General features: G+C 43.9%; 1 protein-coding gene across 1 annotated transcript in view; it reads right to left on the bottom strand.

Annotated features, from left to right (window-relative positions):
- Positions 1–273: 273 nt before the first annotated feature.
- Positions 274–17,792, bottom strand: part of Abcb5 (ATP binding cassette subfamily B member 5) — a gene marked incomplete at its 5' end in the record, with an annotated part of 93,185 nt that continues 75,666 nt past the window's right edge. The window contains 5 exons of the mRNA XM_040743387.1: positions 274–834; positions 2,063–2,209; positions 7,105–7,311; positions 8,733–8,930; positions 10,987–11,143. Of these exons, the coding sequence (XP_040599321.1) occupies positions 637–834; positions 2,063–2,209; positions 7,105–7,311; positions 8,733–8,930; positions 10,987–11,143 (907 nt within the window). The remainder of the gene's footprint in view (positions 835–2,062; positions 2,210–7,104; positions 7,312–8,732; positions 8,931–10,986; positions 11,144–17,792) is intronic.

Below are 17,792 nucleotides of genomic sequence, written 5' to 3'. Positions count from 1 at the left end.
GCACTTTCTTTTCCAGATAAATTTTGTAAACTTTTAGTTTTTTCGTCCCCCCTAATTTAAAAAAAATGTATGTCGGGGGCTGGAGAGATAGCTCAGAGGTTAAGAGCACTGACTGCTCTTCCAGAGGTCCTGAGTTCAATTCCCAGCAACCACATGGTGGCTCACAACCATCTGTAATGAGATCTGGTGCCCTCTTCTGGCCTGTGGACAATCATGCAGACAGAATACTGTATACATAATAAATAAATAAATCTTAAAAAAAAAGTATGTCACTGTTTTGCCTGCACGTGTGGATATGTTACACGTGCATGCCTGGTGCCCACAGAGGCCAGAAGAGTTGAATGGACCCCCCTGGAACCGAAGCTACAGGTGGTTGTGAGCCATCATGTGGATTCTGGGAATCAACCCTGGTCCTCCCGAAGAGCAGCGGGTGCTCTAAACCACCGAACCATCTCTCCAGCCTCCCTGATTTGCTTTTAAAAATCGGAAGGGAAGAGGCTTCAACAGAGCATGCCCGTACTTGAAAGTCGGTAGTCTAGGTATCACCATTTGCGGGGAGAGACCAGAGCAGGCCAAGCAATGACTAAGTACTCTTTTCGTTACCCAGAGATCAAAGCGCGTGCAAGGCCCGCAGCATCAATGCACACACTGTGCGGCTACTAATTTACTGTATGCGCCTCTGTTTCTCAGGAGCTCCTGATGAGTTCCCTGCTCCGTGATTTTCCCGTTTTGCAGAACTACAATCAGATCCGCGTTCTGTACTGTGGAGAGTCTGTGAGCCACCACTAGGCAGGTCCTCCCTCTCCGGGCTTTTTCAAGGGCATGCTGAACCACCTGGAAAAGAAAAGGACCAAGTGACTGCCAGTTTGGGGCAGATGTTCATGAGTTTGACAAAGCTTAGTCATTAAGGTAATCAAACAATGGTCTTTGCTGTGCTTGCTTATTCTCATAGAAACTGCCCAAGCGTGGTGGTTTGAGAGACAATAGCTCCCAACAGTAGGAGTGGCATTATTAGGAAGTATGGCCTTGCTGGAGTAAGTGTGCTCTTCGCTGTGGAGGTGGGTGGGCTTTGAGGTCTCATATGTGCTCAAGCCATACCCAGTAAGATAGACCACTTCCTGTTGCCTGCATACCAAGATGTAAAACTCTCAGCTCTTTCTTCAGCACCATGTCTGCCTGGGAGTTGCCATGTCCCACCATGATATCAATGGACTGAACCTGTGAACTCAAAGCTGCCCAATTAAATGGAGAACAAGTACTCAGAATAGGACTGGATTGGAAGAGAATTTATGAAGATGGGTGTGCAGATGAAAGTTTCTGCCCCACTGGGCCTGCAGCCATTTAGTCCCAAATAAACACACAGAGGCTTATATTAATTATAAACCGTTGGGCTGATAGCTCAGGCTTCTTATTGGCTAGCTCTGTCTTAACTATTAACCCATTTCTATTAATCTGTGTATCTCCATGTGATCTTGGCCTACTGGTGATGCCCAGATCTCTTGCTTCCTTGAGAGCAACTCACTCTCTGCATTCCTCTTCCCAGAATTCTCCTAGTCTGATTGCCCTGTCTATATTTCCTGCCTGGCTACATCCTGCCTCTCCATTGGCTGAAACAGCTTTATTCATCAACCAATAAGAGAAACATATATTCACAGCATTCACAATGACATCATGGGCGTAATTGGAATGGTTATATATGTAAGGAGATGGTCCCAAGCTGGAAGCCAAGAACCAGTATTTTCACACAAAAGTCTGGGGAAATAGAAGAAGCTGCTCCTTACTTTAGACATAGATTACTTGGCTAGTTGGCTCAACACCAATGAAGAAGAACAACCTAGAGAAGGACATCTCCCTGGGCTTTTCTTGCCCAGATAGGCACGTCCAGATTTGGAATCATTTTGATATGAGATGAGTTCAAAGGAGAAAAATGGTTCCAGAACCTGGGTCCGTGGCTTCAACCCTCTCCCCACCACCTCTGGGACTTCTCAATTCCCCAATCTGGCCTCGGTCTTCATGATACTGCCCACCCCTATTAGACATGAAATAATGAAGAAGGTGTTACCTTCTCACTCTCGTTGTCAAGGGCTGAAGTGGCTTCATCCAGCAGTAAAATTTTCGGCTTCCGGAGAAGAGCCCTCGCAATAGCCAGTCTTTGTTTCTGGCCTCCAGATAGCTGCACTCCTCTCAGCCCCACTTGGGTGTTGTATTTCTGCTTCCATTAGTAAAAAAAAAAAAAAAGCACTTTAGCAACTGTGGGAGACAGACATCTAAACAGCTCAGGTTTCCCTGCTCTTGCAAAGGTGAGTCCCAACAAGCGCTGGAGTCTATTCTTGGTTCTTTTTGTAAATAAATGTGATATACTCCGTCTCATTTCGCACCCCTGACCTGATTCCAAGGAGCAGACCTTATGCTTCTCTGAAGGGATTTCTCCTGACTTCCTTTCTAGTCTCTCCCTCCCTTCCCTTCTGTTCTGCTTCAATGTCTGCGAACCACGTGTGTGTGCTATGTCTTTGGGGGTAAGAATAGTTTGTTAGATTCCCGGGAACTGGAGTTACAGGCAGTTGTGAACTGAACCCAGACCCTCTGGGAGAACAGCTAAGCTCTTAACTGCTGAGCCATTTCTCTAGCCTGCTTTTCTTTTTAATATAGATTCCAGCTGTGCATCCCAGGCTGGCTTGAGACTTGCAGCCCTCCAAAAAAGGGTTACTTTTTTTTTTTTTTGATTTTTCGAGACAGGGTTTCTCTGTATTGTTTTGGAGGCTGTCCTGAAACTCGCTCTGTAGACCAGGCTGGCCTCAAACTCTCAGAGATCTGCCTGCCTCTGCCTCCCGAGTGCTGGGGTTAAAGGCGCGCACCACCAACGCCCGGCTAAAAGGGTTACTTTTAACAGTTGTCTCTGTTCTTTTAAAATGTCAACCTTAGGGACAGTGCCATAGGCTATATCCTCAGAACTGGAGATGTGTGGAGGTAGAAAAATCAGGAGGTGAGCTTGGCATATGGTCGACATTTCAAGGCTTTCTCTCTCTCAAAAAAGAAAAGAAAAAAAGAAACAACAGCAGCAGTAAAAAAGAAATTAGTGTGTGTGTGTATCTGTGTGTGTGTGTGTGTGTGTGTGTGTGTGGTGTATGTGGTGTGTCTGTGTGTATTGTATGTGTGTCTGTGTGCATGTGTCTCTGTGTGTGTGGTGTATGTATGTATGTGTGTGTGGTGTATGTATGTGTTGTGTGTGTGTGTCTGTGTGTGTCTGTGTCTGTGTGTCTGTATGTGGTGTGTGTGTGTGTTCCTGTGTGATGTGTCTGTGTGTGTGTGTGTCCCTGTGTGGTGTGTCTGTATGTGTGGTGTATGTGTGTGTCCCTGTGTCTGTGTGTGTGTATGTGTGGTGTATGTGTATGTGTCTGTGACTGTGTGTGTGTCTGTGTGTGTGTGTGTGTGTCCCTGTGTGGTGTGTTTATGTGTGTGTCTGTGTCTTTGTGGTATGTGTGTTTGTGTGGTGTGTGTGTCTATGTGTGTGTCTGTGTCTGTGTGTCTGTGTGTGGTGTGTGTGTGTCTGTGTGTGGGGTGTGTGTGTGTCTGTGTGTATGTGTCTATGGGTGTGTCTGTGTGTGGTATGTGTGTTTGTGTGGTGTGTGTGTCTATGTGTGTGTCTGTGTCTGTGTGTCTATGTGTGGTGTGTGTGTGTGGTATCTGTGTCTGTGTGTCTGTGTGTATGGTGTGTGTGTCTGGGTGTGGTGTATGTGGTGTGTCTGTGTGTATGGTGTGTGTGTCTGTGTGTGTGTGGTATATGTATGTATGTGTGTGTGTGTGTGTTTGTTCCTGTGTGGTGTGTCTGTATGTGTGGTGTGTGTCCCTGTGTGGTGTCCCTGTGTGTCTGTGTATGGTGTGTGTGTCTGTGTGTGTGTGTGTGTGTCCCTGTGTGGTGTGTGTGTGTCTTTGTGGTGTGTGTGTGGTGTATGTGGTGTGTCTGTGTGCATGTGTGTCTGTGTGTGTGTGGTGTATGTATGTGGTGTGTCTATGTGTATGTGTATGTGTGTGTGTGTGTGTCTATGGGTGTGTCTGTGTGTGGTGTGTGTATGTGTCTGTGTGTGTTTGTCCCTGTGTGGTGTGTCTGTATGTGTGGTGTGTGTCCCTGTGTGGTATGTCTGTGTGTCTGTGCATGGTGTGTATGTGTGTGTGTCCCTGTGTGGTGTGTGTGTGTGTCTGTGTGTGTGTCTTTGTGGTGTGTGTGTGTCTATGTGTGTGTCTGTGTCTGTGTGTATGTGGTGTGTATGTGGTATGTGTGTGTGTCTGTGTGTGTGTCCCTGTGTGGTGTGTGTGTGTGTCTGTGTGTGTGTCTTTGTGGTGTGTGTGTGTGTCTTTGTGGTGTGTGTGTGGTGTGTGTGTGTATCTATGTGTGTGTCTGTGTCTGTGTGTATCTGTGTGGTGTGTGTGTCTGTGTGTTTATGTGGGGTGTGTGTGTGTCTGTGTCTGTGTCTTTGTGGTGTGTGTGTGTGGTGTGTGTGTGGTGTGTGTGTGTCTATGTGTTGTGTCTGTGTCTGTGTGTCTATGTGTGGTGTGTGTGTGTGTGGTGTCTGTGTGGTGTCTGTGTTGGTATATAGTGTGTGGTGTGTGTGTGTGTGTGTGGTGTCTGTATGTGTGTGTGTGTCTGTATGTGTGTGTGGTGTATGTGTGTGTTGTGTGTGTGTGTCTTTGTGTGTGTGTGTGTGTGTGTACCATGTACCACTGTGTGCATATTGAGGTCAGAGGACAAATGTAGGAATGCAGTTTTCCTTTTTCACCATGTATGTTCTAGGGACAGAACTTGGGTCCTTAGTGCTGATGGCAAGGGCCTCTACCTGCTAAGCTATCTCTCTATCCTGAAACACTAATTTTTATTTTGATCATGTCACTTGCCTGCCTAAAAACATCTAGAAGCATGCCTATCTATTAAGACGAAGTTTCAATGCTTTATCCTGGGTTTTTCACACCTAGTTCTGCTCTGTTTTGGCCTCACTTTAATTCTTTATTGTTTGATACCTGCATCAGGGTCATACTATCTCCCCTGTATGCAGAGCTCCTCTTAGGTATCTATATTGTTTTGTGTGTTTATTCTGTCTACTCAGAATGCTTTTACCCTTTCCTGTCTGGAGAACTCCTATGCAGTCTTCAAATCCCAGTTCCCTGGAAGATCCTCTGTGTAGTTTTTTTGCCCTTCTTCGATTGGGACTCTGACCATGGCTTCGTGTTTTGCCTCAGCAAGAGGCTTAGTCTCTTCTTGCTTGTACAATCTTGGGTCAATTCCTAGTAATTCTGCTTTGTTTGTTTGTTTTGTTTTGTCTTGTTTTTGAGACAGGGTCCTTCTGAGTGCTGAGATTATAGACATGCCCCACCATACCCACAGTACTTTCATTTTCATATATCTTTCAAATCCATTTTCTTATCTTTCTCGCATTATGCTTGTAAATGTAGACTTTTAAGAACTCATTCCCCAAACTCTCCTAATGGATCTCCTAACTCCCTATCTCTTCATCACTCCATGCCATCACTTACATTGTCACTAGATGAGTAAATATTCAATTCTGAACATCACTCCTGTCCCCAAACCTTCAGTAAATCTTTAGCAACTGTTAAGGTTAAAATGCCTTTGCTTGCTGTGATGCTTGGTCTTAATTATCCATTACTCTAGACATCACATGGATAAAGAATCCCAATAAGGGATTGTTTAGATTAAGGTGACTTCTGGGAATGTCTATGGGGAAACTATTTGACTATTTTAATTGAGTTGGGAAGACAAACCCACTGTGGGTGGCAGCATTCCCTAGGAAGCGGGTCCTGGGTTGTGTGAGGAGAGAAAGGGAGCTGAGCACATTCTTTGTGTGTTTCAGTGATTTCTATATTAATAGAACTGCATTTGGTTTTTTTCTGAGTTATCTTCCATAAAGATGTGTGTGGAGTAAATAAAATAAATTCATAACTGTTTGTGTGGTGATGAGGAAAGGAAGTGCAGATTTTGAGCCATCAGGATACAACAGATAGGTGAATCCATAAATTTGAAATAAAGCTAAAATTAAGTCCTCAGAGACTTACAGGGTGGCAAGCATTAAGTTTGCTAACTATCTCCTAGAGAAATGAGATTGGTAAAATGTAGATGTCTGGGAAGAGTCTTCTGAGCCTACTGTATGTGGAGTTTGGTCATAGTGAGGATTTTGGGAAAAACTAGCCTTGTCTTTCAGTTTTACTGTGGTCTTATAGTTGGAAAGATGTTGAGATTCATCTGTTTGCTTTAGAAAATCTAATCTTGGCCAGGTGTGGTGGCACATTCCTTTAATCCCTGCACTTTTGAGGCAAAGGCAGGTGGATCTGTGTGGTTTAGAGGCCAGTCTGGTCTACATGGTTAGTACCAGGTCAGTTAGTAGTGAGATCCTGACTTTAAAAAAATAAAGGAAAAAAGAAAGAAAAAGAGGAAGGAAGGAAGGAGGGAAGAAAGGGGAAGAGAGAGAGAGAGAGAGAAAGCTATTGGTGGTGGCACAGGCCTTTAATCCCAGCACTTGGGAGGCAGAGGCAGGCACATCTCTGTGAGTTCAAGGCCAGCCTGGTCTACAGAGCAAGTTCCAGGACAGTCAGGGCTACACAGAGAAACCCTGTCTTGAAACACACACACACACACACACACACACACACAGTCTATCTGAAGAAAATTCAGTAAATCTCAAGGTTCGCTTTTATTTCCCCTGCAATTCTTAGTTCAGTGTGACATCATGTCTTTTTTTTTTTTTTTATGAGACAGGGTTTCTCTGTATTGTTTTGGAGGCTGTCGGTCCAGCCTGGCCTCGAACTCACAGAGATCCACCTGCCTCTACCTCCCGAGTGCTGGGATTAAAGGCTTGCGCCACCACCGCCCAGCCGACATCATGTCTTTTAAGTTCATACCCTCACCCAAGGCAGAGTGCAGGCCACCTAAAGATGTAACACCTGAAAGTCCAGTGCCTTATATACGAATAGCTATCAGGCTTGGAAAAGAAATACATAGAAGTGTCAGGTTTGCTTTTCACATCTAACCTCGTGTGAGACGATATCAAATCCAGTACTCAGCAGCTTTGTAGCTCAAGATTTCAACTGCTTTCTTACCCCGGGGAGCCCTTCGATGAAAGCACGGACGTCGGCGGCTTCCGCGACCTCTTTGATCTCCTCTAAGGGCACCATGCGGCCGCTGTCACCATAGGCGATGTTCTCAGCAATGCTGCAGTTGAAGAGCACTGGCTCTTGGGAGACGATGGCGGTCTGTGACCTCAGCCACTGCACGTTGAGGTCTTTCACGTCGACGCCGTCAAGCAGCTGCAAGAGCACCGTGGAGGCTGGTTTGTTAAGATCCGACAGCCGTGCACATGAACAAATCATAACAGGAAGCCTAGGAGTTCAAGCTGTTTTTTTTTGTTTGTTTTTGTTTTTTTTTTAAGTATATGTTGCCAAAGGAAGGTTCATAAGTCACCTGCCAGACAGGAGCCCCCAGCTTACAGCTTACTGAAGGGTTGATTCCAAGCATACACTTCTAGAAATGACCGCAGGGTTGGAGTGTACCTAAGTACTCTGTCTTGAAGTCACCTAGTCGGATGACCAACCTCCCCCTCAAGTGTAACAACACTCCATTACTGATACCCAGCAGGAGGCTGGGCACATACTGATAAAGATGTCTACCTGTAGAGATGGGCACTTTGCTCTGAGCCATACTGACTCATTCACACGGCTGTTTGATGGGCATGCCAGTACAGAAGCTGGGGAGATGGATGCTCAGCACACAGTGAGAGGGAGGGGTAAGGAGAGGGAGTGTGGAGACGGAGGAAGGAGCCAGACAGTGATGGGCTCTGATGGTATTAAACCTTGCATTTGCCTAGTGGGGGGGGGAGTCACCCTCCATCGGTTCCAAGCAGGGAGAGTGCATTGCACATGCCACCCGAAAATAGATAGGTGATACCTAGTTCAGGGGAGCTTTATGAACAGCTCTGCTTTCCAGATACCTGTTGGGAGTCTATCATGGAGAAAGACTGTAAATTACAGGAGAATAGGGTTAACGTGGCAGCCTTTAGCTTTTAGGGATCTATCGTTCCATGAGGGCATGGGAAACACTCAAGCTTCCTGAGAAGGGGAGGGGTGGGGGGAGAGGAGAGACTCAGTGGTGGGGGAGGGCGGTAGGAACACGGAACCTGAGGCATATAAACTATACCAGATATGAGCAAGGTAGCAAATGTAACCCTTGGGTTCAGAGGAGGAAGAGATTGCTTCTTTTTGAGATCAGGACTCTCAGCTTAATGGAGATGGATTTGGGAAAAAAAAAAAGGCTTAGCCTTGCAAAAGGTCTTGACAGCTGAGGGTATGGAAAGCCAGTTAGATCAGCCAAGCAGTGGAGACCATCGTCTGTCTTAAGCCAGAAGGGGTAGGGAATAGTGATACTGTGAGAAGAAAAACTGACTTGCCCTCACGCAAAAGGGATTCCACAGGTTCTAGGGTAAAAATCACGGCTGTTGGGAAAGCTCAAGACCCCTTGGGCTATTGCACTTAATTTCCAAGTCCTTCCCAGCAGTTTTGCTATTTGGGCCTGCTGTTTTCTTAGGCAAGAAATCTTAGGGCAGAATCTTCTTGTTTTGCTTTTTTTTTTTTTTTTAAGGTTTTGTGTTTGCTCTACTGGGTAACCTAGGTTTACCTGCACATTTAAAGGTTTGTCACTAACCCCCAGCTTAGGTGTTTTAAGTCCACCTTACCACTTGTCCTTTCATGGGGTCATAAAATCTTTGTAGCAGTTGAACACATGTGCTTTTCCCACAGCCACTGCTTCCAACAAATGCTACGGTCTTCCCTTTCTCAATGCTGAGGGACAGGTCACAAAGGACGGGAACTTCCGGGCGACATGGATAGAAGAAAGAGACTTCTCGAAATTCTAAATTCCCTTCACAAGTGTCCTGTGAAAGGAAGAGGGAAGTATTTAGAGGGGATTTAGGGAGGTTGAACCCCCAAGGCCATGCCCTGGGTAAGCGCTCTCTATAAATCATGCATGTGTCTACACCATTTCAGTTTCAAATTCATTGTCTCTGGAGGGCTGCTGGCTGCCTTTTGGACCTCATCAGAATTTGTGTTTTGATGTGTGTAGTTCTTGCTGCCTTCAGTGCTGGACTATGTTCCCACAAAGCACTTGAGTCCATCAGTTTAAGACACAGTCTGTTCTGCTGACTAGTTGGCTAGATTCTCTAAATAAACTTTAAAAAAAAATTAATGTGAGCTTTAAAAACTCTTTACTACTTAATTCAGAAATTCCTGGCTTCTTATAAACTCTGTGCATAAGTTTTATTTTGAAAACTGGACTAATATGCACTGTGTTTTGGACTCTGATATATCTATGCTTTTACTTGATTGTTATTTGTCAGTAACACTTAGGTAAAAGTTTAGTTTTCTCTGTGTTTTTCAATCTGTTTTGTCATTAGTGATTTTTTGTGTAAGCTAATACTTGTCTATGCTAATGATGCTCTTTAAAACCTTCCCAGAACTGTAACTGGATGGTTTTATTTTCATTTATTTATTTTTGGCTCAAGTTTCGAGGTTGTTTTTAACTTCATGCTAAGCCTTCCTCTCAAGGAGGTCCCCTCTCCCCCATCTCTGTCTCTCTGTGTCTGTGTCTGTGTCTGTCTGTCTGTCTGTCTGTCTGTCTGTCTCTCTCTCTCTCTCTGTGTTTTTCTGGATGTCAAGGCCAGAGCTTCATACATGCTAAGCACATGCTCAACTACCCCTAAATCTTAACACATTTTAAAACTTATTCTTAGTCTTTTTAATTGCAATATGGAAAATTTCAGTCCTATATAGATATGGAGGAAAAAGTAATAGACTTCTATGTGCCTGTCAGCTCCCTTTAGTATATATCAGTACATGGGGTTTGTTTGCCCACAGTTCGGATTTTAAAAGCAGAAGTGATAATCTGGAATATTTTATAATAAAATCCTGAGTAAGTCTGTAGTTCGTATATGAAATATTTGTCTTCTGTGTCATGCATTTAGTCTACCCTGTCTCCCCTTCCTTCCTCCCTCAGCTTTTATTTCCTCAGGGTTCTGAAGGGCACATAGTTGTGAGACAGCTCAATTTCTCTTTGAACTTTTAGAGAAAAATAAAAGCAGCATTACACTCATGTAAACTTCAAGATTTTAAATAATTTCACCCTCTTTACCTTCCAAAAGAAAATATATTTGGTTTTTCTGTGATGTATCTTTGAGCATTCCATTTTGAGAATTTTAAGGCATTTTTATTTTTGTTACCAACCATACACACAAGCACCTTATTAATTATACAGTACCACTGACACTATGTTACCTTAAGATGTCATATAAGTCAATCTACTATTAAAATTCTAGAGAAAAATGGTGTGCTTTAAATGAAAACTTTAAGTATATACCTAATGATGATTCTAATTTTTAGATACAAGATACCAGAAAGGTTTTGACATTGGACACATAGTTAATGTATAAGACTGCCATCAAGAAGTATATCTTCAAATTATTTAGCTCTCATGTTTCTTTTTCAATACTCACAGTCTTAATGTTTGCAGTTAAACCTGTGTGCACAATTTAATAAGTATTCAGTTGCCCTTTTCCTCTTACGCAAATGTATTATGCAAAGGTGTATTTGACATAACAGGCAATACTACCTTGCAGACGTGATTAGGAAAAAAGAATCGAAATTTAGCCAACATTCAAGCAAGACCAAAACCATTGCTGTCTAAATATATTTTGACTTAGTAATCAATCTTTCACTGAAATTCTCATGGCATAGGGCATACAAGCTAAAAGAATACCTTTTTAACATAAAGTATATTTTAGGAGCAGAGGTGAGAATCTGACCAAAATGAGTCATTCTTCTTTCTTTGCAGTGCTAAAACTCTTCTATACAAACTTCTGGTGCTAGATGTTAGAACATTCTATGTAAGCAGTACTCGACTGAGAAAGTGAACATGTGAACTCTAGTTAAGCTTACTGGTTTTTTCCCACTGTGGCTGCAGCTGTCTATAGTTGGTTTCTTTTTCAGCAAAGCAAACAGATGTGCAGCTCCGACTTTGGCTTTGGAACATTCAGGAGCCCAAATAAGTGTTTCTCCAATGGCTATAGCACCATACGCAATGGCGGTAAAAATTCTGTTGAGAGATAAGACATCAGCATCTTAGGCCTATCATAACACCCGAACTTGAGGAGAAAAGGGAGGGTAAACAGAGGACAGACTGCGTTACTGATGCCGGAGGCTCGGCAGTGACTTCTGTTTCTAGCTTTCTGCTAGGCGCTCCGTATGGCGAAACAGCCTTTGAGTTTTGAGTTATCTCAAAAATTCCTCTTTTGATTAGTTATCAAAGATCCCAAGCGGTGAGCACGAAAGCTTTTAGCCACTTTGATACAAGGTGTGCTTGTTCGGAGATTTGGCCAAGAATGCACTGACAATAGGGACAATGTGTCCTTAGTGGTGAGATCTGATGCAGGGCCATTCTTTGTTCACATGTAATGTCGTTACAGCAGGTGACCGAAGCTGGGTTAGATTAATCCTCTGCCTTAAGCGATAAACTGTTTAGAGAGCAAAGCAGGGACCTGAACTTTCTTACGCTTCCTGCAGTGACTAAAGAGGAGAAGCTGTGATCCTGTAGTTTGCTGTAGATTCTGATCACAGTTTGGACACGTTATAACCTGGCAAGCCGGCCAGAGGTATTTGAAAGCACACAGGGCATTCACGGTTAAATGTTTTCTTCCAGTTTTTCTGTTTCTTTTTAGATGTAAAAATAAAGAACAATCCAGCTACAGCTGGACACACTCCACCAGCAACATTTAATACTGTGTAAAAGGGCATCCTGGAACCCAGCTGTTTGCTTGTTTTGATCCATCACAGACACGTTGGGGGGGGGGTGGTCTGGTTGGGTAGTGTCCCCAGCACTTGGGAGGCAGAGGCAGGCAGATCTTTGTGAATTCTGGGCCAGCATGGTCTATAGAACATGTTCTTGGCCAGCAAGGGCTATGTAGAGAGACCTTATCTCAAAAACCAACCCAAAAATCCAAGTGTGCCTGAATTCCTCATGAATTTCATACTTTCCCAAGTTGTGACTTCCCAAAGAGGTGGGGGCTGTAGTCTCTTCAGTGACCTTGACCTTAGATCCCAAGTCCTGCTGGTTTTACAAGGGAACATAGTGGAAAATATAAAAACAACCAGTTCACAGGGTATCTCTTGCTAAAACTACTGTTGTCAATAGTCCTGTGACACTGACAAATATTTATTACCCTTTAAAGAAATTTTTTATGGCTCAAAATGCCACTCAGAAACTAGATATAAAGTCGTAACAAAGTATTGTCGGATTTAGGTAACATGCTAACTATGCATGTTTGTTGTTATCTGATACACAGTCCCTCCGTGTCACTTAGGTTATTCTTGAAATTACTATCCAGGTCAGGATACAGTCTTGAACTCTGGATCATCCTGCCTGGGTTTCCTGAGAACCGGTGTCACAGGTGTGCATTTTATGCCTAGCTGTACTTGTTTTAAATGCATGGGAAAGTAAGGCTGGGTCAAACTGAAGCCTTGTCTGACTAAAGATCAGGATTTAGCAAGTAGGGTGGGAAGACTGCTGAACCAAGGAGTGTGGTGACCTGGGTCCTAAATGTACAGGGGTGGGGTGGGGCTTCCCTGAAGCCAGCAGCTGAGAAACAGCCTACTGTGTGTCTTAGTCACTGGACTATTGTTGTGAAGAAACACCAAGACCAGGGCAACTCTTTTTTTTCTTTTCTTTTCTTTTCTCTTTTGCTTGTTTTGTTTTGACAGGGCTTCTCTGTAAACATCTCTGGTTGTCCTGGAACTTGTTTTGTAGATCAGACTGGCCTCAGAAATCACAGAGATCTGCTTGCTTCTGCCTGGTATTAAAGGTGTGCACCACCACCAAGTCCAACTTCAAGGCAACTCTTATAAAAAGAAAGCATTTCATTGGGGGCTTGCTTACAGTTTCAGAGGCTTAGTCCATTATCATCAAGGTGGGGAGCACGGTGGCACACAGGCAGACAGGATACTACAGAAGTAGCTGAGAGTTCTGCATCCTGATCCTCAGGCCCACCCCAAGCGACACCTCTTTATCCTGAGCTTTCGAAAAGTTCCACTCCCTGGTGACTATGCTTTCAAATAGATGAGCATTTGAGGGGGCATTCTTATTAGAACCACTATAATGTGGCTTGATATGTGCCTGAATATCCATCCATCCCAAAATCTTCCACTCCTAGGGTCACTTTAAGCATTAGGCACAGTTTACATTTTTGCCAGGTCCCTCTTTAAAATGCAAGTGTTACTCAGAAGGGTTTCCTTAAAGCCTTGTTCCTCTGGTGGGGCAATGACCTGAAGAATGGAGAATAGAGCAAGAAGTCTCGAGAAAGGAAGCCCCAATACCATACTCGTCTTCGGTGTATAAGGGGGACTAGGACTGGTAGGCATTATATTGAGGCACCTAGATGGGGAATACGGGTTCTGTGGTGATGGGCTACCTAGGGGCTGATTCACGAACGTTTATCTTCTTGATTTCCTCCATTTGTGTTCTGTATAAAGCTAGGCCAACATGCCTAGACATCTGGTTTGTTATCGAGCAAGCCTCTACAACTCAACAGGCATTTAATGTACAGCATCCAGGGCTGAACTCTACAATAGAGCCAATACAGTCAACCAGGTTCTTCAAATCCTGCTCAAACTCCTAGGGTATCTGGTTGGAGTGTCTACCCAGAGAAGTACACAATCAACCTCCAGGCCAAACTGGGCATAGGGAAGCTCACCCAGGGGTAAGCCATGAGGAGAGTCATATATACTAACAGATATTTAAAGTTACTAGATACATTAATTTCATTAAACAAGAAACATTCTACAGGTCGTAAATGACTTTCCATTGAACTGACTCTTGACACACAAATATATAAAGGAGGAAGTAAATAAGCCTCAAACAAAGTTTCATTGTATGTAGCCCAGGCTGGACTTGAACTGAATTCACTATATAGCTAGGCAAGGACTCTACTCATGGGGCTTCCTTTCCAGCCAGCTTTCTCTTTTAAAACTAGTTTTGATTGGCATACAAAGTATTGGGGTTCATCATGGCATGTTCATGTGTTTTTTTTTTTTTGACTCTGTAGCTTTCATGTCTTGTCCTTGGGAAGAAATCTTTTTTGTTTTGTATTTATTTATTTTTTTGTTTTTGTTTGTTGGGAAAAAAATCTTAGTACACCATATGACACTCAACCCATCATGAAACCCTTTGGGTTGTCCAGGGTAAGGGAGGAGGATGAGCAGGGAGTTAGGAAGGAACAGCCTGGCACTCTGAAGGTCTGTCTCTTCCCACATTAGTTGTGTGGGTTTTCTAACATGGACAACGTTGCTGCCTTTTCACTACATTGGTCCTTCCAAGCACTCATGAACTCTGTGAAATACCAACACCTATTGTAACTATTAAGATAAAACCAGAATTAAAAATTTTTTCTTTGAATAGAAAGATCTCCTAAAATACAGACATGAGTGGTTCCAGTTTTAACACAAAGCATCCAAGTAAGAGTAACCAGCATATTAACCAGGACCAATCATTGTGTCTCCCCTGGGCCCAGCTTCAGCTTGTAGAAACATTGAGTGACTGACCTATCTGGGAGGAAGTTTAGCATTCCTGGAGCTGGGTTACCAAGATCACATCTAAACTCATGCTTATTTGCCCAGCATATGTGATTGGATTTCTTTTTTTTTTTTTAGTATGACTCCTAATTGCAAACAGGGGCTGAGAATATATGTTACTTGGTGGTTATCGGAATAAATGCATAAATGATATATGGCACCTAGAACACAGGAATTGTTAACGAATGAATTTGTGTTTTGTTCCTTTGATGGAATGAAGAGTTGCTGGGACACTGCTGAAAAATGAGCTTTCATACTTTTAGAGAAGTACAGTACACAGCATCAGAGTGGTCAGATACCCTAGAGTGTAAGGTCCTCTTTGGGTGCGTGGAAAGTGGAGCAGCTGTCATCCTGGAAGTGCTCTGTCAGCAATTTTCCCTGGCTCATCCTCTTTGCCATCCAGATGCAACCCAGAGGTCCTCTCCTCCCACTCTCCATCCTTTCCATGATGGATGCAAACCACTGAGATTTAAATGGTATTCTGGAGCTTGTGAATGTTTTCAAACACATGATACCATCTGACCACCTAGGAGATAATTAGTCCAGGAACTTCCCAGTTCACAAATTAGGAAACTCCAGCCTGTGAAAATGGTGCAGTTGGCCCAGGATCACACAGACTTGGAGTGAGCAAGCCTCCCGCTGTTTCCTTCACATATCCTGCTTTCTGGTGGTAAGCATGGTATCTGCCTCATGCTGGGGTTCATCAGCCTTCGTCCCTGTCCTGGGGTCTGCACAGGCCTTAGACATCCACTCTATGTTGACTTCTCTCTGTAGATCCCTTCTCTGTTTATCTAAATGACTTACGCACCTTTCTTCCACTCCTGGGGAAGAGCCAGCAGACGTGGGCCGCTATCATGCATGCAGGGCTCAAACAAAGAAATCTTTCCTGTTTGCTAACTAAGGTGGCTGTCCCAATTACAAGGATCAGTCCTTCTAAGCAAAGATAAACGCCTAATGAGCTTCTTTTTAGCCCCTGGGGTTCCAAAGCATCAGTTAACCGTTAATATCATCGAAAATGAAGCTATGCTGCTATAGTTCTGATCGTTACATTTAATTCCAAAAGTCTAGTGAAACTTTCTACTGAGAACTATATTTAGATTTTGAAGAACAAGAAACAGACACACACACACACACACACACACACACACATACACACACACACACACACACGTTGACTGCCTACCTTAAAAAGTTTTCAAGCCTTTATTATTACTGTGATGCAGTGTGCTGATTTCTTTCCCTCTCGCCTAGGTGTAGCCCTTCGGTGTACTGCAAAGATGGAGGTGACTCACAAACCGGGGAAAAGCGTGAAGTGGATGTGGTGGGAAGGTCCGGAAGTCTCTGCTGCTCACCAGCAGTTTTTGGTTTATGTTGCGCAGGCACACCTTTCATTTTCATTTTTGGATAGAGTCTTGTTATGCAGTTCATGCGGGCCTAGAACTCACCATATACCTAGGGTTGCCGTGCAGTGGGGGTGGGGGAGCTCAAGACGGCCTCAAACTCATAGCCAAGAATGGTCTTGGGCTTCTCACCCTTCTGCTTCTAACTTCTGTGTGCTGGTACTGAAGGTATGTGACAGTAAGCTCAGCTTCCTTAGTTTTAGTTCAGAAAACACAGCCAGGATCTAGGGCAAGACTAGCGATTGATGGGGCAGGGAGTGTATGAAGTTCAGCTGGTAGAGCGTTTGCTTAGCATGCACAAAGTCCTGGGCCAGAACCACAGAAAACCAGGCACATATAGCCCTTCTGCCTATAGAAACCCAGGAGCCACAAAGGAAACTAGGAACAATGACCAAGAAAAACCTAGAGGAACCGGAGAAGCACATTTCTGGAAGGAGGTGGCAATACTATTATTGAAAGGTCAAGAAGGAGGGAGGGAGACTTGAGGGCTGACGGCTGACATGGAGGGCAGCAATGACCTTGGTAATTAGTCTTTTTAGTGGTGTGGAGAGAAGCAAGTCTCGGTCCAGGGATGGTTTGCAGAGATCAGAGACACTGGCATAGGTAGAAGGGGACTTGCTGTTGAGGGGATGATTCTCTGCCTTTCCCTTAGGTGATTACCAAGCAAAGAAAGCCAGGCATGCCAAATGTATACCTTTGACCCTAACACTCCAGAGGCAGAGGCAGGCAGATGTCTCTGAATTCAAAACCACTCTGGTCCAGATGGGAAGTTTCAGCCAGCCAAGGCTACAAAAAGAGGTCAAGAATCTGAAGGAGAGCAAGGAGTAGTATGTGAGAGGGTTGTAAAGGGTGGTAGAAATGATGTAATTAGATTTTAATTAAAAAAATGAAAGAAATAGAAACACAAAACAAAACAAACAAAAAGAAAGCATAGTGACAAAAAATTAAGAGACGATGAAATGTCTGCTGTGAGAGTGGAAAAAAAATCACTGGACATCCTCCGTTATTGTGTCTAATAGGCTTACTTTCTCCTCATAACTAAGAACGGATACCCCGACAGCACAGTGCCCTGGCCATTTACAGGGCTGGATGTCTGGAGTGCCAAGGGAACAGACAGCATGTGTTAGGTTTCCAAGTATTTGCTTGACAGTCAAGCTTTTGGGAAACAACAAACTTTTAACCCTGGGAGTGACCCACATGACTTCAGAACCAAAGCAAAGGGCTAGCTGAACGGGGCCTGTGAACTACATAGATTAACCCATGTGATTCTTGGTCTTCAAGATCGTGTGATCAGAGGGAAGGCCAAGGCAGCACACCTTAATCGTGATTTTACGTATCCACATAGACAGCACCGCACAGCACGTTAGAGGGAGGAAAACAGAGAACAGGGACCCTGTTTCAGACAGGAACTCACTTTGTAGACAAGGCTGGTCTCAAACTCACGGATATCCTACTGCCTCTGCCTCCTGAGTAGGTACGCTACCATAAGTGGTACACCACCCTCCACCAGTGCCCCTACCCCATTCTGGAGCTATTTTCAAAACAGATATTTGTTTGAAAGGAGCCCTGCCTTTAGGACAACTGTGAAGCGCTGTTCCTTGTGAAGCTGTGTTTACTGTCAGCTGGCAAGATTTAGGAAAGCTGATTTGGCGACTTGTAGATTACTTCTCACCAGTGCTTAGCAAAGAAATGCCCTAGGACATTTACAAATAAAAATAATCT

The sequence above is a fragment of the Mesocricetus auratus genome, unplaced genomic scaffold (genome assembly GCF_017639785.1).
Source record: "Mesocricetus auratus isolate SY011 unplaced genomic scaffold, BCM_Maur_2.0 Super-Scaffold_15014, whole genome shotgun sequence".
Taxonomy (NCBI): Eukaryota; Metazoa; Chordata; class Mammalia; order Rodentia; family Cricetidae; genus Mesocricetus; species Mesocricetus auratus.
This window is presented reverse-complemented; position numbering and strand designations above follow the sequence as displayed.